Source organism: Zosterops lateralis (genome assembly GCF_965231275.1).
Source record: "Zosterops lateralis genome assembly, chromosome: 13".
NCBI classification, from domain to species: domain Eukaryota; kingdom Metazoa; phylum Chordata; class Aves; order Passeriformes; family Zosteropidae; genus Zosterops; species Zosterops lateralis.
In genome coordinates, this window is record NC_139773.1 from 5,966,509 (window position 1) to 5,990,182 (window position 23,674).

The following is a 23,674-nucleotide window of genomic DNA, read 5'->3' on the forward strand; positions in this document are numbered from 1 at the left end:
ATACTGAAGTAGCTCTTTGCTCAGGGACCTGGGTACTAAAAGAAATTTGGGACAGTAAAATAGTAACTGCATTTAAAAAACCTCCAACTTTAAAATTATCTTTAAAAAGTCATCTGGTCTTTTGCTGGATCAAAAAAGACTAGCAACAGTCTTCAGCTTGCAGGTGTGAATTGACATAGGCCTGACTTTCAGGACATACTTGTGTATCACTTTACACCAGATAATACCCTGTTCCAGCACGGTCTGATTCCAGTATTTGCCTTCCATTTTCTAATTGCTCAACTTCCGTCTTACAGAAACCAATTATTGTTTCTCAGAATTTTTTGGTTGGTTGGTTGCTTGGGTGTTTTTTTGGAATAGTATTTGTAAAATTTTAGTGTTAAACAGAACTGGAGTATTTTCTTGACACATTTTTGGTATTGGTGAGGAAACGTACTGTTAATTTTCCTAATATAGCTCCTTGATTAGCCCCTCCTAAGGTAGTAGTTCCAAATGTTTCCAGTCATGCACATTAGATCATTGGAGATGCTTTGTGTGGGATGGATGGGTGACTAACATTTTATTTAAAACCAAAGCTGGACTTGAATCTTTTACAAGTTGCTGTAAATCTGAAATAAAGTAAGTTATTTCAGTTTAATCAGATGGACCTGTCAGTGAAAATTTAAAAAGAAAAAAGCCACAAACCTGTGAAGTTAAGCAGGAATACTTATTTTTCCATCTGTTTGGTTGAGCTTTCTTCCCCATTATTAGACAGACTGCATTTTCAGATGTAAAGTGCTAGAATGGAAAAACATAAAGCAGTAATAAATGCACTTGCCACATTATGCATTAATGCCTTATGTGTCTGATAGATTGCAGTTAATAAAGATCAGCTTTGGGTAACACTTCAAAGGCTTTTCTAGTTAAATTCAAAGGACTTTCTTGTTGCAAAGCTGAAATCATTAATGGAAAAAGGGTTCTCTAGTTGCAGGCTGAGAGGGCAGCAGTTTCCTGCCCATGCCAGTGGCAGCTCAGGGAAGGCAGACACCCTGTGGCCCTGCCAGGGCCCATCTTCCTTGATCCAAACACAAGCTCATTGGTGCCTGGATGGGATTTGGGTAGAAATACAATGATTTTGTACTGTGCACACATCTAAGGTCTTTACCATCTGCGACAGGCAGCCCTTGAAAGGAGTGAAGGGAAGGGCTGCAACCCCTTCTTGCTGCCACAGACTCTGCATGGCCTGGAGTGTGGGGTTAGGAAAGCACATTGAGTTCACAGTGACTGTCATTACTGTGCTTGTCTCCACTGCAGCAGACACGGAGGTGTAAATTCATGGCTTGAGGCAGTGCAGAGTCTGCCAGTACAGGTGCTCCTTCCTCATAAACTTGTGCAGATACTGCTGCATTCCCAGATGGAAATTCTCATTGCATGTCAGGCCAGACATTTACAGTGCACTGTCTGTGGCTGTGCACTGTAACCAGAGCTGGCTAGCACTATTTTTACTGCAGAGCTGTTCTTCACTGCATTTTAAAGTTTCTTGCACATTTTGGTTTTTCAGGAACATCGGTTCCATTAGAATTGTGTCTGGCATTTTGTACCACAGATATCTAGACATATTTAATGTGCCATATATATATATATTTAAATAGTTTTTTTTAAAGTTGGCAGACAGTTGTCTTTATGTTCTCTTACCATTTTATAAAATTAAAACTGTGAGGGAAATAAGAGTCTCCAAGATTTTAAATGGGTCATTGCTCTCTTTCAGTGTGTGTTCAGCTGGACAAAACTAGGTTGCCTTGATTTGAGGTAAGACCTGTGGGGCAAGCATGGTCCTTGGCTATGCAAAGACAAACAGCTTAGCTGGAAAATTAACATTTGAAGGACCCCACATTCTACTTTATTACATGGACTTGAAGCTTCTGTAGGTTTCAGGGGAAACAAGACACCAGCAGTTCAGAGCAGAAGTTCAAAGTTCACTGCAGATGTGGTGGCTTGTTGTGTAAAGAACTGGAATTTATAGATTATGGATATTGAAGGACACTATTCATTTAAGAGTAAGGAAAGGAAAGAACATTGTCAGATTACTGTTTCAGAAACAAGTATTTAAATTATTTCTCTTTGGAGATGTGTTTATCCTTTGGGATGCCAAAGGATTAATATGATTATATGGAACCACTACAAAAATGAAAACAAGAGTACAACTAGATTATTTGGACTTCATTTAACATGTAGTATTGTACACAGAGAAAATATTAATTATGACTTATGTCTGAGCCTGGAGAATCAAGAAGGGATATGGGGCCTTGGAAAAAGCATTTGCCAGTTACTGTAGGTCATAAGAATGAAACATTGCCAAAAATCTTAGTCGATGTTTTAATTGCCTGTGGAGGTGGTTTCAGGACCAAATCGGCCCCTTTACACATTTGCAGAAGTGTTATCTCAGCACAGCTTTGCTAATGGCAGATGTGACCCCACATCTGCTGGCAGACTGATAATTTTCTGATGTTTTGCCAGCACTTCTTTAATTAAACCAAGTGTCAAGGATTTGTTAAAAAGTGTGCTTTTCAAATGTTAACCTAAAACTAAAAAGCTGGCAGGGTGGGGTTTTTTTTGCTTTACAGCCTTAACTGTACTAGCAGCTCATTTTAAGAAAACTAATGGCACATGACAAAGAAAATACTGTGTGTTGCTGTTCCTCAGACTACTTTCATACCTGCATATTTCAGAGGAAACTGAGGCATAAATACATCTACTGTTTCCAAAGTACCAAGTTTCTCTCAACAGCAGGCACAGTGCATTTCAAGAAGTTTGGCCTGAGGTCCCACAAGACAAAGGGATACTTCTAAAATTTAGTCTCAAGTGCTGCCTCCCTCATCACCCAGTGCTGTGCTGCTGCTGGTAATTCACTCACATTCTGAAGGCACAGGAAGAAAACTTGGCCGAGGTGTCCTCCTTGAAACAGCTTCCTGAAAATGCAGCTCTGAAACTCCTTACCCTGAGTGAAAATATCAATATCCAGCACTTTGAAGGCACTTTGCTGAATGCAGCCCCACATGCTAAATTTACATCATTGCATTGCCCAAGCAGCATATTTTAAAAACATGTCTACAAACATAAAATATTATGCATTCTAATGCTATATCTAATTTTACATTGCACAAGTGAAAGAACAATAATTAAAAACCCTCTCCTGGCAGAGAATCTATATTTCTAGACAATTTATATCTGCCGCTATACAAAGGAATCTGAGATTTATCTTAGTAGATGAAAAGTATTTTTTTTGCTGCTTTGACCTCCCTAGATCTGGTTTAAAAAGGAGATTTTATTTCTTTTTTCACAAACATCCAAAGAGGCCATCCTGTTTTCTGTATCAAAACCCTTATATGAAACACTTCAGATAAATTCCTCAGTAAGACAAAGTTTTTGAGAAAAAAAAAAAAAAAAAAGAAATTCCAGATCTGTCATTAACAAAACCCTGAATCAAAGTCAGCATTTTGTTTACCAAAAAACTCTTTTCAAGTCTCTAGCAGGCAGCACGATTTTAATGCCCTCACGTCACCGAGGGAGAATCACACAGTAAGTTAAATATTTTAGCAAAGTTCATTCCAAAAGTCTCTGGGAAATTTTGGAAAGGGATCTGGGCTGTTTAAATCCCAGCAGTCTGGCTGAGGCAGAGGAACATTCTTCACCTGCAGACATGCCAAGGTGGCTGCCTGTTCCAGCACAGTGCCCTGGGCTGGCGGGGCGGGCAGGGATCTGGGCTGGGGCTGCCCCTCTGCCCCTCCCAGGGCTGGGGGAGCTGGGACTGAGGGGTGAGCTCTGCCAGGGACAGCTGTGAGACACTGTACATAGGAGCTGGCTTTGGGCTTGCCATCTTCTCCTCTCAGATGCCTGTCGCTGTATTTTAGGAGTTTTATGTGCTATATTTGACAGAAATAGTAATTAAATAGAAGTGTAAAAATAGCTTGTACTCTTGCGCAATAAATAAAAAATGATCTGCAGGAACCCCTATACTGCAGCCTCACTTTTGATTGTACAGGGTCATACTTTTTCATTTTAGTGTTTTTTTGCCTACAAAAGTGCAAAAAAAGCCAGAGAGGCCAAGAGAAAGTGTCTGGCACACTTAGGTCTTCTGAGAAAGGCTCAAGGATTTCATTTTCAGGGAGGCTGAGCTGTAGGCAGCATAAAGCTGTCATTGCATTCAGCTGTGCATTAACAATTTAGTTGGGGTTAGTAAATGGTGCATAGATGTTAACTAGTGCATATGTAGAGTATAATACAAGTCTTAAACCTTGGTAATTCATGAACTGTAGTAATTTTCCCTTCTTGTACTTCATAGCTAAAGAGTGTTTTAGAGGACATTAAAAATAGAAATGAGTATAATCTGTATAAAGAACAAAGCAAAGTGTTTTTGCAGACCAGGTTGCTCAATTTTCCCTCAAAATTTCATATTGCAATTAAACCTTGATGAATGAAATGAAGGAAGGGCAACTGAGTTGGGGCTTTTAAAGCAGCAGGGATGTGCTGAGTTAGCCTGTTCTTCTGGTTTTTGCTTGATCCACACAGAGTTTAGTGTATTTGTCTGTCCTTTGTGTTGCTTTAAAGCACTGAGGTCTCTGTCTTGTGGGCAACTGTCAATAAGTTTAAAAACAGAAATTGTAGCTATATGAAAAGGATCTTAGAAGGGGTGGGTGTCACTATTTGTTGGCAAGAGCAATGAATATTTTGATATTTTTACTCATACATTGCCTGCAGTTGGTATGAGCGGGGTGTACAGGAAATGGTTTATGAGCCAGAAATACTGGTACACGAGAGCATGAGCTCAAGGGTCAGAAAAGGAAAAACAAGGAGCAACTAAACTTCACAATAGGCTGGTAGAAAATGCGTGCCAAAAAACAGGGGAAAGCATTCCAGAAAGAAACTCCTCAGGCTGACTTCTTGGCTGGCGCAAACTGATATTTGTTCTGCTGTAATTTAGTGCAGTGACCTTAATTTATGCCAGCTCAGGTTTTGTCCCTTCACCTTTAGGATATGTGCAATAACTGGTTTCCGTGAAAAGTACATTTCCTTGCCTTGGTTGGTGGTTGTGGTGAATAAATGCTCTGCATTGCTGTGCCACACATGGAAGGAGCTGTGCTTCAGTTGTGGGAATAGAGCTTTGCTTTCTGCATTTGGCACCAGAAAGGGTTTTGGTCCCATGGTCCCACCCTGCCAATGTGGTGGTTCATGGTCCTATTTGCAGGGAAAGCTTTTTTTTAATTTTAATTAGAGGGTTTGTTGAGGAAAGCAGTATTTGCATGTACTTGGAGATCTCAGAAGGGTGGGCGAAGAAGCACAGATGGCTGCTTGGCCAGAAACAGTGTTTATTCTAGAAGATTTGTTACCATGATTTTAATAGAAGATAAACTAGTCCATGAACCTTCCCCTGGGCATGGCTTTGGTACAGTTTATAGCCCACTTGAAAACTCTTGACTTTCACATCTCTTTGATCCAGTTACAAGCATCTTCTTAGGGAGATGGTGGATACAAAGCAAGAAGTCCCCTGGGACCTCTGATGTGCCTGGCTTCCCCAGCAGACCACCAATATTTCCTCCTATACAGACAGAAGAGAACTGACTTGCAGTTGCAACAAGAATTGTTCTTAGTGATTCTCTTCTGTTCCCTTTGAAAACACAGTTATTTAGGGGTGTTGTTTTCATAAAATGTTATCTCTAGCTTTTCCTTGAAATATGTCATATAGAAAAAATTCTGCTCTTCTAGTTGGGTACTTCATGTGATTTCTATTGTTTTTGAATAGTATTTTTAGTAGTTATTTTTATTATCTAAAGGTTATGAAAAAAACCGCATCTGTGCCCAAAACATGCCTATTTTTTCCAGGCACAGAAATTGTTTTAATTATCCCCCTGCATTTGGCAGAAGTCTTTCTCCCCTTTGTATGTGCCCACACACAGAGTTATCTTCTGCTGTAACTGCAGTAATGTGAGGATTCAAGCAGAGCAAAGTCATTAAGTATTTAACTTGTATTTACTTTTGGAATCTACTTCACATGCAAACAAGGCTGGTCTGTCAAAGGTGTGCATTGTAAGTGACCTGAGGAAGGATTCTGCTTCCACCTGTAAAACCTGCCCTGCCTCAATACCTGTGTGTGCACATGTGCTTGTATAGAAGCAGCTCTTTACTTGAAAACTCCTACACCAACTCCTTAGTTGCAAGAGCTCAGGATCTGAAGGCCTGAGATAAAATGCAAAGTCATGCAGGGACTGTAATAGCAGCATGCAGAAATACAAAAGGAAAAGTGGAAATATGATATGGAAGCATAGGATGAGAGTGAGAAGCTGCTGTGGTCAACTTTTAATAAGTTATGGAAGCCTTTATGTTGAGTGTTTCAACTCTGTTGAATCTGAGCCCAAAAAGTTAATGATGAAAAATGTGAAGCTATTGTGAAAAGGAAGTAATTCTAATCTAATATTGAATTTATCATGAAGTGTTGTGCTGTTGCTGAGGAAAATGACAGCTCAATAAAAACTTTCCTTTTTTTTTTTTTAATAGAACTGTTTTGCTCCATTAACTTTACAATAATTAATTTTCTTCAACAGGCACATTTGATACTGTTACTTAACAGCACAGCTTGTTACCTGTTTTAAAGAGGTCTCCTGAAGTTTATATCATTCATCTGGATTAAAATTTTGCAATGCCTTCACTAACCTTCTGAAGTTCATTAATAGGAAGGCAAAAATAACTTTGCTGTTGATTATAATGCTACTTCTTTGTTGTTTTTTTTTTTTTATCTAAACAGATGTGTCCTGAAAGCAGCAGGAATATTAGAGAGGTACAGTGTGCATCATACAATAACAAGCCATTTATGGGTCGATTTTATGAATGGGAACCTTTTGCAGAAGGTAAGGGAAAACAACTTGGTTTTTTATTATTACACAGATTGTGTTTTGGAAAGGCAGATGTGATTTTTACTTAGTGGGAGCCATCAGGCAGCTTTGTTCCAGAGCTGATGTTACCTATTTTTACAGCTGAACATGAGTCAGTGCAGATGGAGGTAGGTTTATGTCTGACACCCAGTTAGATCTGATAATGTTTGTTTCTAGTGTAGCCATGTCTCAGTCCTCATCTCTTGTGGGCATAGTGAAGACTGGCAGAGCTGCAGCTCTTTATCTCAAGTTATGAACATCCAGTGTGTGCTGTGTTTCTAGTTAAAGCTGTGTTTGGCTCTGTGAAGTTGCCCAGAAGGAATTTCAGGGCTGTGCAGCCCTGGCACTTGGTACCCTGCAATGAGGCAGCACAAAGAGCCAGTGCCCCAGCCAGCCCAGGGCTGAGGACATGTTCTGCAGAAGCATCACTGCTACAAGGTGGCCCTGAGGACTTACAATGGATGTAGTAGCTTTGATGCATCCCCTTCCAAAGCCCAGTTGGGAAGACCCAGCCAGTGCTGAGCCAGCTCAGCCCACCTCCCTCTCCTTGCTTCCTACACAGCAGCTTTGACTCACTCTGTCTTTTGCCAGGAAAGATGAATCAGGGGATCTAGAACATGCCATGATCATTTCTTTTTCCCTCCCCTGCACAGCACAGCTTGCTCCTAATGTTTATACTGGATCAATAAGGGCAGTTAAACTGTAATTCACAGCACTGTCTTGCTGGTGAGTTAAGTGTGATTATTGTTACTTTAAAAAAACACACATATTTTTATTTCTCCCTTGTTCAGATTGGTGCAGCTGCATTTCTAACCCATTTTATCTGCTGCTGCTCCAACATAAACTTTTGTCTTTATTAAAAAAATCACATTAGAGAGACTATAAACCCCATGAATTTAGAGGATTTAATGAAAAAACCTAGTTTGTGTGGGACTACCAATAGCACATGATGACTTTAAGGGCAGGATTTGAGAAGAAGGATCCAGTTGTGGCAGAGGGAAAACATCACAGTGACATAACCATAAAACCTGTAAGGAAGTTTAACTCTACTGAAATAATGAATGTTTGAACATACTGATAATTGAACTCTTTAATTTGAAATCTTAAGTTCAGGTAACTCTCAATTGTGATGGAAAATTCATAACCTTTTGATGGCTGGATAAAAGAATCTGTTGAAAGGAGAGAACCTAATGGTTGATTGAAAAGGGTAACACTGTGGGGATCTGGGCACAGGAGTCTCTCTTAGTGAAGAATGGCTGCATTTGTTGAAAGGAGGGAGACAGCTGCCGACTTTTTTGTCAGAAATTCTCTGTAGGGTTAAAGATGCAATAAAGTCCCCTGCAGGAGAACCTGTGCCTAAACTTTGTCTTCAGGAGGATACCTGCATAGTCTTGTGCATCCAAAATCCATCATCAAAAGCAGTATTTTCAAATCAACAACTGCAAAAAATCCTGGTCAGCTGCAGACCCCTCTTGCTTTGACTTCTGTTTGAAAATGTCAGCCAGGTATATGTAATAAACAGCCTTTAAGCAGCAGTCTCAGCCCTGGGTTTCTGTTCCAGCTGATAGAGTTACACCTGTGCAGGCACAGGCGCTGTGAGCTCTTCTCTCTGCAGGCTCCTGCAGGACCTTGGGCTTTACCAACCCAGTTGCTCTTTAGAATGGTGACTAGTCAGGACTGCCCCCCAAGTGTGTAAAACTTGAAAGAGCTAAAAATGTATTCTTTGGGGACTTGGCTTCTTTCTTCCTTCTAAGTGAAGGAAATTACAAGGAGAAAAATACTGCAAAGTTTGAGCAATTTCATTTTCTTAGAGAAAAAAAGAGTTTTTTGCAAATCGGAGCTTGGTCCACTGAAAGTCAGATATGATTTATCTCTAACAGATATTGAGGCTCTTCTCTCTTAGTAAAGAAAATATTAAGTTTAAATGGAAATAGTTCTATTTTTTTGTTTGTTTGTTTTGTTATTCTACAGTGAATTTTTAATGGAAAGTTTTCTAAAATGCATGCTTGACCAAGCATTCCCTCCAAATGATGTTTTGGTTTGCTTTTTGTTGTAAATAAATCAGCTCTAGTTTCAGAGCTCCCCTTTCAGGTGACTGCACTTGTTTGCAGGGCAGGACATTTATTTCCCAGGAATCCTGGCTGTTCCCAGTGTGTGTGTGTGTGTGATTTTACATGTGCAGCTGTGGCTTGTGTATGGCCTGAGTGGATGTTGGCTCCAGAGGCAATAGCGGGAGCAGGGACGTGGCTCAGGGATCATCACAGTGGTGTCTGTACACATGATTTAGTTCCACTTGGTAGAGTCAGGATGTCTTTGGCTGGAAGTGCTGGATGCAGGCGGGAGGGTTTCTAGGAACAGAGCCACGCTCAGATCTTGGGAGCAGTTTCAGGAGTTTGCTGCTGGCAGCCAGGGCTGGGGCTGGAGCACATGGAGAGGCCCCGCTCCCGCTGCCTTCACCTGCTCCAGGCAGCTCCTCTGCAGGGCCTGGCAGCCTTTCCTCCATTCCTGCTCACTGCCAGGCCTGCCTGGCTCCTGACACCTCTGTTCTGTTTGATGCTGGGAGACAGGAGTTGTTACAGAGCCTGTAACATCACGTTGCTCCTGAGAGCACAGTTGGAGTCAGGCTGAGTTTCAACTGGGATGAAAATTCCTGTGGCTGAAAGAAGGGTGTGTCAAATGGCACTGATGTCACTGCTGCGTTTTCTGCGAGGGGGGAAAATGTGTCCCCAGTGTCCCCCAGTATTGTAGTTGTCACACCAAACTACTGATGGGTACACAAAGTGATTCAAAATCGGCTGGGGCAAAAGAGGCTGACAGGGCCAGGAATCAGCACCCAGCCTTGGGACAGGCAAGGAGGCAGTTTCAGCTGGCTTTTCTTTACTTGAAATGTGTCAGAATGCAAGCATTGAATAATGGAAGGATATTTGGTCAGTATGGTTTTTCATGCTGAACTTCAATGGTACTCTTTTCTCTAAAATGACACTCATGGCAATACTCCATCCTGAAGCCTGTGTTGTGTTCAGAGGAGAACTCATTGTACAGGTAAATCTGTACATGCTGTAAAATCATTTATCAGTTCACTTTTGTCTTAAAATATCTTCTAGTAACCTGACTTCTAGCTAAAGATGTCTGCCTGCTACAGCTGGGATAAATAAAAGCTCTGAAGAAAATGAAATTTATAGCTTCCACGAGTGTCTAGTAAATGCTGCAACTTCAATACTTTGTGTCAGACAAGAGGCATGTAAGATTTAGTCTGAATCAGTTTGGGTATTAAGATGGAGACCAAAGAGTAATGCAAAGCTGCTGCATTTACTGATTTGTGGTTTTTTTCTTTGCTGGATTTTTAACAACAGTTTTCACTCATTTTAAATGACAAAAAGCTTCTTCTAACAGATCAAAATGTAGTGGCCCAGGTGAAGATGTTAAGTTGCTAAGAAACTTCTCGTCTGCTGGCAATTGATGACACTGAAGACACTGAATGAGGTCTGATTAAAATGATTTAAGTAATTACAAAATGGAAGAAAAGCCTAAGATCTCTTAAAAATTTTGGTCAGGTGCTGAGAGGTGCAAGTAGCATCAAGCACTTGGGGTAGCAGGAGTCAGAGGGGGTTGGTTTCAGAGAGGAGGCACAGGGAGTGCAGTTACCAGGACAAGCAGATCCTGCACAGACAGCTGTAGGCACAGAGCACTTGAGCTGATGCTTCAGGTTTGGGAGGTTGTGGCTCAGTTGCCTGGACTTTGTGCAGACAAAGGTATAAGGGCATGAGAGGACACCATTTATTCACTGCTAAAGTCTCATCAATAAGATGTTTTGTGGTGTATTTTCCATTCAGTAGTGGAGCAGCAGAAAGCTGTTCCAAGGCCAAGCCTGAATATATTATTGTTTTCAGTGATTTAGTATGGGTTTTTTTTTTTTCTTCTCTTAGAATTGTGAGATATATTTATAAACAAATTACAGACATATATTCTTTACATGCATATTATTAGAGCAAGGATTCATTTGGTGTTCATTGCTGGAGTTAATTGCATCTTAGTATGAAGCCGTTCTAGAGACACTGTGAAGGTTGATATATGTGGAGAAACCCAATGTGTCATCTGTTCAGGTTAACTGGAAGTGGAACTTCTGTTTTGAGTACTCAAAGGATTCATTGTTGTGTATGGTCAGGAAGGTGGGCCCTGGTGTGTTTGTTTTCTCAATGCCTGTGATCCTTGGCAGTGCAGTCCTTGAGACCCAAAGGTAATCAAATCCTGATTTATTAATGCTTGGCCTTCCCTGATTTGTGACTGCCAGTTCCTTGGGGCTCAGCAAAGGCTGTGCTGAACTGCATTCTCTCAGCTTTGTGTGCAGTACTTGGACAACCTAATGTTTTCACCTAGAGGACAAGAAGTCATCTTACATTTTATTTATATTTTCTCAAGTAACTTACTTCTAGTTAGTGAACAGATATACATATATCCTTCAACTCTATATGTATATATACATGCATACAGGGAATCCATACACAGTATCTCCAGAAATAATCCAGCTGTGCTGCAGTTCACCCAGCTGCAAGGTATTATATTCAAGGAGGCAGCTGCTTGAAGTCTTCATTTCTCATTGCAGCAGACCACACTTCTCTGCTTCTCTTTTGCCTCCACCTGTTAAAAATCTTCTTGATTGCTTCTATTCCATTCTGTGGTTAGTTGTTCTTTACAGTGCATGTCCTGTAATTGCATGCACTTTATTTTCTAAGATGATTTTTTTTACTTCTCCTGTTTCATGTGAAAGCTGTGGGCAGACAGATTCATCAGTGAGGCATCAGACAGTTCTGGGAGACTTGAAATGTAACAAGTAGATGGTGTTTATATTTATTGATTAGTTACAACTCAAACAGTGCCAGCTTCCATAAGGATAGATACAAGACATCCTGAAGCATCTACCTGTAATTACTGATAAGAGTTCAGGCACTACAGGCATAAAATTCCTTTTGAATTCTCATGGAATATGATCTCTGATTTCCTTCAGGCTTAGTGGAAATCCTTTGTGAGGCAGTGAAGTATCCATTTTTCACACATTACTGAAAATTCTGTTTTACTTTTAACTGAAATGTTTTTGAAATATTGCTCACTTATGAGAGTAGAATTTATTCAAATGCAGAACAAGAAGTTCACTTATACTGTGTTCCTGTTTCCCCCTTTATTTATTGCTGGTTTGTGAATGGATCACAAGAGAAAGCAGATGGAAGTTTGCACTTTTAAAAGTATGGCTGTGGTGAAGTATCTGAGGCATTTCTTTGACTTCATCTATAAATCTGCTTCCTGAACATCTGTTGTGCTGAGCTTGACCTGGAAATTGTAAATATCCTGTGTATTACTGAAATATGTAACTACTTCTATAGAAAGCTTTAATAAAAAAATGCTGCCATATTTATGTATATGGAAACCTAGTGCTTCCACATGGCAACTTACCTTTTATAGTTATTCTTTCTGTATAATTTTATTATTAAATGTATTTTGATTTGCATCTGTAAGAAGCTTAGTGATATTAGAGCCTGATTTTTACCTTTGATTCTGTGATTTGTTAGAATAATTAATGCCTATTTATTTTTAAGTGTAGTGTTTTAAGCAGGGCCCACCATACTCTGGTGACTGAAATGAGCCATTTCCCTGTAATAGATCACATGCACCACATGTAAGGTTTCTAATTCATTGTGCACACTTGAATTTCCTCACTTTTCTACTTGCTGTTTGGAGGGGAAAGTGGCCTAAGAAGTGGGTGTTTATAGATGGACACCTGGATGAGCCTCAAGAACTGGAAATGGTTGTTAGTACCTTTAGGAAAATGGAAAGTTACATCCATCAAATTTTATCATTCTGCTGTAAATTCAAGGCACTCTGAAGTGCAATGGAAGATAAACCATTTAAACAGGATATATTTGTAAGACAGGAAAGTGAGAGAAAGGAGTTGAGCAGGCAGGCCATATCTGTTCTATTCTTACAGGCCTTAGGTAAATGTAGCCTAGGTTTGCTGTAAGAGAGACACTGCCCTCTGTGTCCAGCTGACCAATATTTACTGGTGCATTTTAGAGCATCCGACCTGTCCAACTGTGAGCTGGGGAAATGTCCCAGGAAGAATTACACCCTCATTTCAAAGCACACTTTTTAGTTCTTTTGGTTAGAGCAGAAAGTTAAGGACGGATGTTGTGGCTTTCAGACTCAGATGTAGAAACAAAATTGTATCCAGATTGTGTGGAACTGAAGATTCTTAGGCTAGAACAGAATGTAGATGGAAGATTTGTTCTTTGCAAAGCATGTGTGGTAGTGAGTGGTACAGATACTTTGATAAAATTTGTCTATTTTACCTATTAGTGTCCCTTGAAAGAAGATACAGACATCCAGTGTTCAGAAATGAGTTTAAAACAAACACCTCTACCCCATAAAATGGAACCAATGGAATGCACAAAACACAAGCTATTGGTATTAAGTACTTAGTAGCTTTATCACAACTTTCTCAGTGTCTGACTTGGCTGCCAGGCAAAGTCTGTAATAAGCAGGGCTACATGAGTCAATGGTATATGAGCTCATGTAATCAATCTGTACCAGTCCTTATCTGTCTGTGCTTCTTACATAGCTTCATTGTGTCCAGAGCAGCCTAAAACTTGCTGCAATTGGACAGCTGAGGATTTGCATCCCTTTGATTTGGGGAGCAGTCTGAGTTGTGTAAAGATTCTCGTGGCAAGAGAATACCGTGGGAAGAGAGACCTGCTAGGGATCGATGGTGTGGTTATGGATGTGATTATCCAGGAGTGAAAATCAGCATATAGCAAGGCTGCTTTAAATTAACATCCCCTAAGAATTTAACCCACCCTGGCAGTTCCAGGGGGTTGGTCTCCGTCTTTCCTGAGTCCTCCATTTGGGATGAAGCACAGGTTTCTCAGCTGCAAAACCTCTGCCATGTATGAATAAGAAATAAAGATAATGCTGATTCCTCTTTTCTGTCAGTTCTTCCAAAGGTTATGTGGTAACCTATAGTCCTACCCAGTGGGAGGATTAAAAATCCTTTTGGAATCTCCATTTCATTTTGTAGCACCCAATCTTTTGTATGTTGGGTTTGCCAAGACAAGGGAGAGAATGGGGAGAGATGAGGATTATGACTGTGTTATTTCTCCCTCTCTGGAGTGGGTGGCTCCTGTGTCCAAGTAACTGTTGCTGTGTGAGGGGCACTGAGCTCTGGGATGCTTTAGTCTTGTTTGCTGGTATTGTCTGTTGACTCCTACTGCCCATGGGAAAAGTCCTCCATTAAGCTTCAGAGACAAAATTTCACTCAAAAAAATTGCCTTTGCTGTTGAATCAACATTTTTACGTCTTTTGAATTCTTTATAGCAAAACACCAATGAAAGGAGGGCATCCTGTCCTTATTCCTACACTTCTTTGGGGAGGCAAAAAAAGAGTATTAGTCTGAATTCTCCTAAATCTGTTCTGTTTGGTTATAGATTCCTTTTGTAGCATAGCCATGCAGGATCAGATGCTCTGAGCAGATGTATTTTACAGCTTCACAAGGAAACTATTTTGTATGAGTTCCATGTTTGTAGTCCTAGGGGTCCTTGTCACGCAGATCTGCACAACCATTTCTTGTAGTGTGATGACAAGAATGGGGGGAGACTTGGGGTTCACAGTGTTTTGCAGGTGTGCTCTGCTTGCATGAACCCCAGTGATCCTGCCCTATCTCCCAAATTTATGAAATAGTCTGGAGAATAAAATGGAACTGCAAGGTCAAGACTGTGTAATCATTTTAACATGTTATCCATTAACTTTAGGGAATATTGAATAAACAGCACAGCAGTTAAGCAAAGGATTATCAAGACATGTTCCATTTTTGTTGTTAAATGCATGAAATATGCATGAAATATTTATTTATCACATTCCTTGTACAATTCAACACATTTCTTTTACAACTTGCAGTTTTAAAAATCAAGTGAATATCTTTGCCTCAGTTAATGTGTGGAAATAGTTTTTGTTGATTCAATTATGTATTTCAAAAGGTTTTAAATAGTTTCATAGTATTTTCCATCTGTTTGATTTCAGAAAAGCTTTCACATTTATCTATTCCAGCCAAGAGCAACTGTCCTAATGTGGTGCTGTGTGTCTAGCAGGCTGCAGAGCTCCCAGTCAGGTTGCTGCTGAAGTTAAAGAAAAGCAATATAAATATAACTTTTTATGGGTCCTAATGGTATAAGAATTGTTCAGGTCAGCATGAGTTTTTCCCATTCACTTCAATGGCTCTTGGATGAGGTAATTTAGAAGAAAATTCCACATGAAACTAAAAAGGTGAACAGAGCTGAGGTCTGAGCCTAAAAAACATTTTGCAGGCTGATAATACCCAGATTTCTTTGTTTTCAGAGAATTGGTATGTACATAATTCCATGGAGGCTCAGGAACTCAGTAGAAATTTTCACAGTTTTTTTGAAAAATTATGAGTTCAAAGGGTGCACCTGCAGCCTCTGCTCAAAGGTTCAGGGAGCTGTTGCTGAGTCTGGGATCATTCTCTTGGGTGTTGTATGAGCAGGGACCCAGAAAACAGCAACGTAAACATGGGATTCAGACTCTGCTTTCCTTCTGTGAACAGATTACAAGTACATAAAGAAGGGCTTTGGGATCATCTCAGAGACCAAAGTAATTTCCTTCTTTGCCCCTCCACAAAATCTGTCTGTCTTTTGTTTTACTGTATGTGTTCCTGAGTAATTAAAATGGTGGCTAGATGTGAAACATTCATTCTACTGAAATTTTAAAATATTCACAGTTATCCTAAAAAGTGAAAATAGTACATATACTTCTAGTTCCAAGATGCTCCAAACACTGAAGTAATGGAGAAATGGAGAAATAAACCATAAAAGGGGTCCTAGTAAATAGAGACTTTTCCCCATCTGCTTTGGAAGATTGATTTCTTCTAAGTATGTAACATTATATTGAAAGAATTACATATTAAGATACTTTTCACTTATAGTTTGTTCATTTTGAGCCCGTTCCAGTCTCAGCTAATATGAAAGAAAGCAATAACTTTAGAGGGAGTCAAATGTGAATCTAAACATTTATGTTCACAGTTTCCATTTGTGTACTCAAAAATTCTTTATGCATACTCTCAGTAGTAGAACTTGCACTTTCCAGATTTAGGTGTAAAATCCTGTTTTCTTAATGTAATTTCTATGGCACAATATGGATTTTAGAAATTAACACCTACATGTACTGAAAGGATAGATATACAAGTTCTGGTTCCACTAAAATTTGTGGATTTTATGTTCTAAACACTTCTCAGTTTTGGGTCAGTCTAAAGTGGGGCCAAAACCTTTGCTCATGGTTACCAACAGCAGTGTGCTGCAAGGGCACAAGTCAGAAGTCGTGGCTGGTTGGAAATTGTAGGGAGCCTGCTGAAGTCTGGAAGATGTCAGGTTTCAGATCTGGCAAGGCTGCTGCTGCTGCTGTCTTTCCCTCCTTGGTGGCTTATTGGTATTTGACATTTAAACGTGGTGTAGGACACTTGAAACTTGAGCAATTTTTGCCCAGAAGGAGAGATCCAAGCAGCCTCAGGTGAGGCCCTGATTGCAGGTGTGGACATTTCCAGGGGTGCTGCTGGAGGGGCTGTCCCAGCTCCTGCTGGGGGAGGTTCAGCTCTGCCTGTGAGCTCTGCCTCACATAAACTAACCCTGGCAATGCGCTGACTGCTCGTGTCCCTGCTTTGGCCTGTGACAAATACAAGGTAAAGTCATTTGCTTTAGCCTCTCCTATTCTGATAAAACCACTGTCTGTGGGCTGTGAGGAGAACACTCCATGCTCTGGGGTGTAGGAAAGCCAGGGTTAGTCCCTGTGGCTGCAGCTCAGGGCTGACACTCACTGAGCTCAGGCTTAGTCTGAAGTCACTGTGCAGGATTTTAAGAGTGGGGGAAGGGATGAGAGGTTGTAAAGATAAACTACTACAGAGGGTTCAAAAGGATTAAGTATTACAGTGCATTTTTTAATGTGGTATTCCTTTAAGAGCCCTCAGATTGACAGTTTCCAACTTCATCTCACAGGCTTTCAAAGGAGCAGAGGTCACAGCTCTCACTGATGTTACTGCTTGCTAGAAAATGAGGCTACTTATTAATATGAATGTGGGTGCCTGTGTTGCACGTTATTAATTAAATATTGGCATTTCTGTGTCTCTGGAGTGTTCTGTTAGTGTTTTGGTGGAGTTACTTGATAGTGCTGAGTGTGATGAAGGGAATTAAAATGATTTTGCCAATTTAGACAATATAAGTAGTTGGACTGGCATTTATATATGCTTGATATTCCTTCTTGTTATGATGAATTTCTATTTTCAAAGCAAGGAAACTCTTACCCACTGTGAAGAAAAAACTTATAATATGGATGAACATCAGAAGAAAGAGATTCCCAGTGGTAGTATATAAAATGAAAAGCAGAACTGGCTTCTATTGTGCACTGTTTCCATTAGACATCTTGGAAGTTTTATAAGCATGGTGCATAATAAATATCTAAGCCACAGTTTGAGGTCTTTTACAAAGGACAGACAATTCTTGTTAATATTTTTCTGGATCAGTCCTTGCTCTTACACTGAGATTGATACAAATCTGTGGCATTTGTCCACCGAGTCAACTTGTGAATTTGTTAATTTGCTTTCCACATTGCACTGTATAACTCTGAATTTAAATCCAAACACCACAAATTTAAAATTGAATTTGAAAGAGCCAGAGAAACTGTGCATTAAATTTGCTCCTATATCTACAAAGGGAGGAGATCTGCTTCTGAATAATTTTGGTCAGAGGCCTAAAAACACTGAGGTGCAACCCACTCTGGTTGGTTCTGCTGGAATAGTACAGTGATTCCTCTGGAGAGAGATCACAAAGAGCTAACTGTTTGGACTCATTTCACCACTGAGGTGAATATCAAGTACAAAAACAGAAACAGACCTCAAAAAGTTGAGCTTGATCTTTTTTCAGATATAATAATATGAATCTGGTGACATCATCAGATCTGAAAAGTAATGTAGACTTTTACTGTATTTTCTTTTCATTGCTCTAGTATAAATGTAACCCAGTGTATGTGAAATGCATTATAGCAAATCCACAGGCAATTTCCTTCATTGTAACAAATACTGCATCTCATTAGAGCAGAGCAAGCCCCCAGTTATGGCGCAGAACATCTGCTTAATAATTTCAAGTTCCTCCAACTAGGCTGCCAAAACATCTAAAAAGTCAACATCTAGTCCATTACTTTGATCAACTGAAGTAGTATAATTATAAATAATGCACCAAATCAGATCTGGTGAAAGGCAGAGCAGTGCTGCTGGCCTTGAGCTGGGAGAACTGGGATTGATGGGGGTGTGGCACAAGGCACTGGAATCCTCACGGGAGGCAGGGTGGGATGCAGAACTGCATTTCAGGCAGCCACAGCTTTCCTATCTAGCAGTGAGAAAGTTAGTTAATCTTTCTGGTCCAGATCCTGACTGTAAAATTCAGTTTCAAATGCTCTCTGTCTCATGGGTTTCCTGTCATGCATATGAGGTGCTTTAACATTACTGACAAGAGCCAAAGCATCCTTAAACAAACAACAGGTCATTGTTTATGTAAAAAATTGGCATGAGTTGTGATGTGACTTATTGTTTGTCTGCTCTGTGTGTCTTAGGGAGAGGGTTGCATTGTGTGCATTGTGTTGTTGCAGTGTTAACATTTTGACTACTTGTGTTCATTCCAACTTTGAACAAAAACTGAAAATAGGAACATTTTCCAGGAATACAAAACATTTCAAAGTATCAAATTATTTGGGATCAGTATTATCAAAACCTATATATATATATATATAACTGTAATAGGATGTAAAATTATTTTAATTTTCAGTATAGTAAGATGTTTCAGCATTGAAGTGAAACATGAAAGTGAAAATGATTTTGACATCCCTCTCTTCATTTCATAGATTGAAAAATACGCTGAAAATACAATATATCAGAGAGATTCTTGCACATGGCCAAGTAATTTGAATGGAAGAAAAGCCTGATTCTGACCAGAAACTGTCATGGGAGAGTAGAAATACCAGGCAGTTTCCTATTCCTCTGGTTTTATACAGCATGGTTCCATCTCTCTGCACACAGAGTGGCAAATTAAGTTGTGGTGTAGATGATGGAATTCAATTCAGGAAAGTGTCTGGCTGTACTGGGCCACCTACAGCCAGGGCTGGCAGTGGCAGTGAAAGCAGGGCAGAGGAGGAGAATCCTTTTCACCCCCTGTTTCTTCCCCAGACCAGGCCAGTCTGTTTGGGAGGATGCTCTGCCCCTGAGCTGTTGCTGCAGGGCTGCTGTTTGTCACCACAGGGGCAGCTGATGCTGTGGAGTTCCAAGAGCATGAGAGAGAACATGATTCCCAGTGTTTGTCCATTCATCAAACCTGAATCTCAGCAGCCAAACACAGAATAAAAATACATTGATTTTATCGCAATAAATATATAAAACATTAGTAGGGAAAAGAGTCAAAAAAGCAATGCTGGTTAGCCTAATTTGTCTATCCTTAGCTTCATTATGTATTTAGAACTTGGTTTTTTGAGTTTAAATGGTCTTAATTCTCCTTGAGAGGGTTTTCAATTATTTAACAGTCTTGCTGTCAAGTGTTTGCTTTTTCTTTTAATTAGTTAGATTCTGGGCTTGGTTTTGAGTCTTTTATTTTGATCTTAATCCAAAACCCATATCAGCATTACTGAACATTCTTAATCCTTTATTGGAGAGTTGCAGTATTTTCAGATGTTTATGCCTGACTGTTACTTATACCATGTATGTTTCACTTAAAAATAATTGGAAGGAAAATCTAGTTATTTCTTCCATCAATTAAGAAAAGAATAACTGGGTCTGAGACTTTAAAAACCCATGGCTTTCTCTAGGGACTGTTCATAAGCTTTTTTTTTGTAAGTGTTGGTTTTCTAGCACCATGGTTAGATCTGATAGTGGAAGGCAATAAGGATTACTTTTTGCTTGGTATATTGAATTTCTTCCCTCCCCTTTCTCTCTGATTTAGCCTTCTTTTATATGGACAATCCCTTAGTCCTCCCTGTTTCAAACCCAAAGGCATGTCCTGGAGCTCCTGTGCAGTGTGCTGCTCATTCCCACAGGTGAAGTGGGCAGACTCAGCTTCCTGCACGTTTGTCCAGCCCAGCCCAAGTGCATTTCACCTTTACCTGGTTTACAATCACAGCAAAACAGAACATTTCTTAGTGTATTCTATAAGGAGAACAAACCCCAGCTGGATGAGGTATTAGTGGCTGGTGTTTAGGTTGAAAATCTTGTTCATGTGCTGCCTTCTGCAGAGCATGGGGAATTCATCAGTAAACATGCTTGGCATCAGCCCCACGGGCTGAGACAGGGGAAATGGGATCCTGGTGCTGGACGTGCAGCTATGCCTGCCCTCCCTGCACAGCCTGCAGCAAGAGCTAAATCTCCAGCCCACAGTCAGCATTACTCTTCAGGAAATTTTGGGGATAGGAATGATCTTTTAATACAGGAATGCTTTTGGCCCTTTTTCTGATACACAGTTCTGTGAAGTCAGCTCTGGCTTATCCAGTAGTAGCAATAATTCTGTACTTTTGCTGATACTGCCACAGAAAATTACTTCAGTACTTGAGGACAACACATGTTGGCTTCCAAATCAAATAATAGGAGTGGTGGGTTGACGTCGAAGACCTGCAAAATTCAAATAATAACAAAAAATATGGCCAAGGCCTTAAAAACTACTTTGATATTTAAAATCAGGCTGACTTGTCAAGTTCTATGGATGCTGCCTAATACAGATAAAACTGTTTGCACAAATTAATTTTTACATTTGTTTTTACATGTTGATATTAATTCTGATGAAGTGCGGCTCTAATAAATATTTTTATTTGAGATTCATTTTCATGAGTGTTTACAAAGAGACAAACAGTTACCAGTAGTCAGCACTGAAATATGTTTTTTAGTTCACTGAACTGTGCACAAAGAGGTTTTAAAACCGTGCGTCTAAACCTGAGCAGCTAGTCTTACTTATGCACTGGTAAATCCTTCGCCACCATTTAATTATGTGTATGGAAGCTTGTGTAGTGTCTGTATATGAAGGAGGTGCTGCATGTTTGTATAGCACATCTCATATATTCTAAATGTTGATCAGTTTATGATTTATGAAACTATTCTGCAATACATATTAAGGTGTTTATTGCAGCATTTAAACTATTGAATTATTCACTGAATTACTGCAATTTGCAATAATTTAGCTTGACATTTCAATAAATACTTATTGCATAATTGCTTATTGAAATATTTATTGCATTCACATGAAAGTGGAAGTGTTGCTGATCAGACCACCTGTTTATATTGGCTATTGGTCACAGTTAGTGCTGGATATTGAGTTTGGAAGGCCAAGTGAAAGCAGCATATGTTCTATATCTAGTTAGCACGGGCATCAACTGCAGGGAAAATACAATGGCCTGAGGATTTGTGTATGTTGGCAACTGGTCTATGCACCTACACCACAGACAGCTTAAAATCTGTATACATTTGTCTTCACAGCTGCTTCTAATCATATTAGCAAGATTGATATTCTTGTTCATGCCAGAGGCGATCCCTCCACTCTCTGTTAGAGCAGAACCACGGGGGCAGGGGCCTGAATTACAAATACAGATTGGAGAGCAGGTGTTAAGTTTTCAAAGAAGAAAAGACTGTGTTGTTAAGAACAAATCCAAGTTTCAAAAGGATTTTTCTACTGCCTGGGACATTGGATCTCTTGAGATAAGATTCAAGTGGTTGTGAAAACATGGGTATTATAGGCCTGTCCTGCTATTATCAAAAGGATACTTGATTAATGTTTCTGTGTGGCTGTGAACTCATTGGTCTGTGTCTCTTTTTCTGTGAATTGCAATCATGCCCGTTGCTTCTGAGACTATTGCCTCTTCTCAGTTTTTGAGACAGAGCTGGCATGAGGACAGATAAGTAATATGTTGTTTCTAAAAGACCTTTTTTCTAGGATTATTCATGGTAATCTTTTTTGTGGAAGTCTGCCTCCCACGAGGCCCCTGCACTTATATCCCACATGGTGAGAGTTCAGTAACAGCAGTAATTGCATTACTGTACCTTACTGGGCTTTGGCCGCAGTTCCTGTAACACAGGCTGTGTCTTTAATCAGCCCAGGACATGGGAGACTATTCCAGTGTGTGCTGACCCTCCCAGGTGTTACACATCCCAGCACAGGGCTGGTGCAAATAAGCAGGCACTGAAGGGGCAGGTCAGCAAGATATTTTGGGACATAGGAAGTCATTAAAAAAATCAAAATGTTAATATTCTTTTAACTTCATAGATGGAGATTTCTGTGGCGTAGAAAATATTTACTCTTAGGATGCAAAAGTTTTGGGTCTTTGACTTTTCACAGAATCAAGTAGGTTGGAAAAGAACTTTGTCCATCCAATTATCCAAGTGATGATGTGATTATCTTTTGCTTAAAATATCTGAGCAAAAGTTTTTCAACCATTGTTTCATTCGACTTTCTTTTTTATGAGCAATAGAAATCAGGCCTTTAACAAAAATGTGTCATCTGTAAAATACAAATCTATATATTTTAAAATAATGGTTTTTAAATGTATGTAAAAATTTGTGTAAAACAAAGATTCCAATTTGAAAAATTAAGTGTTGTTCGAAGATGAATCAGTTCTGAATTTTTTAAATTATAAATTCAAACTGTGATGGGAATTTCCTGTTTTCTTATGTCTGTTTTTAAAATTCCAAGAAATATACTAAGAAGTTCAATATAGAGCTGTGTTCCTCATTTTAACACAATGTAATTACTTCATAAAGCAATACTATAATGAGGTTGGCTTTGTTTGCATGCACTGGGAACATGAATTTTTATAAAGAAAACAGCCAATGTTGAGAACCCATACTTACAGTGTATGCATTTTGGGATATTTTTCTCTAGGTTACCTGTGGTCTGATCCCCTGAACTAAATGGAATATATCAGAAGGAGAGTGTCTTCCAGATTAATGTAATTTGGCAGAAATCCCATTTGCATGCTTAGGGGTTGCTTGGCAGTATGAACTAAAAACGGTTGGTAGGGATCTTGTAGGGAGTTTTGTATCAAATGCAAATTCCTTGTCCAAACTAAAATTATAACATAGATACATTTTTTTTGTCTTTATTAGCATTTGAAAATGTTTGTGAAATATTTGAGAAATCCCAATTTCACTGGTTCAGTCTAAAATTGGATTTCTGGAGAAAGTGGATCTTGGTGGGAGTGTGGCTGAGCTGCCAGGCCCCGGCTCCTGCTCTGGCCAGTGTCCAGTGAAGGTGCTGCTCCTCTGGTGCTGGGATGAGCTGTGGGAATGGCAGTTCCCAGAAACATCTGCACACAAGGCAGAGAAGCTGCTGGGAGCTCGTGCAGAGTGATGCCTTTGGTCACTGTGGGAGGGATCAGTGCTGAAACTCAAACATCTGCATACACACAGTTGTCTTTTTTGTGCTGCCTCCTCAACAGGGATAGGGAATCAAGTGCAATTAAAAAAAAAATTAACAAAATGTGCTAGGCTGGTACAGGAAGTTGTCTGCATGCTGGTGCAAGAGAAGCACAGAGCTAAGGAGGCCAGGCTTAGTCTGGAACTCCCCTGGTAAAATGGAAAAACAACGATGCTGACATATTTCAGTTATTTAATAAAGTGTCATCTAGCTCAGAGAAAAGGAAAGCAAAAGATAGGTATTATAATAAATCTGATTCAATCTGATCTGATTTGAATTGGGCAT

At 39.7% G+C, this 23,674-nt stretch overlaps 1 protein-coding gene across 1 annotated transcript in view; it reads left to right on the forward strand.

Annotated features, from left to right (window-relative positions):
• Positions 1-23,674, forward strand: part of THSD4 (thrombospondin type 1 domain containing 4) — a 236,975-nt gene that overhangs the window by 60,713 nt on the left and 152,588 nt on the right. The window contains exon 6 of the mRNA XM_083871241.1: positions 6,779-6,881. Coding sequence (XP_083727367.1) covers positions 6,779-6,881 — 103 coding nt within the window. The remainder of the gene's footprint in view (positions 1-6,778; positions 6,882-23,674) is intronic.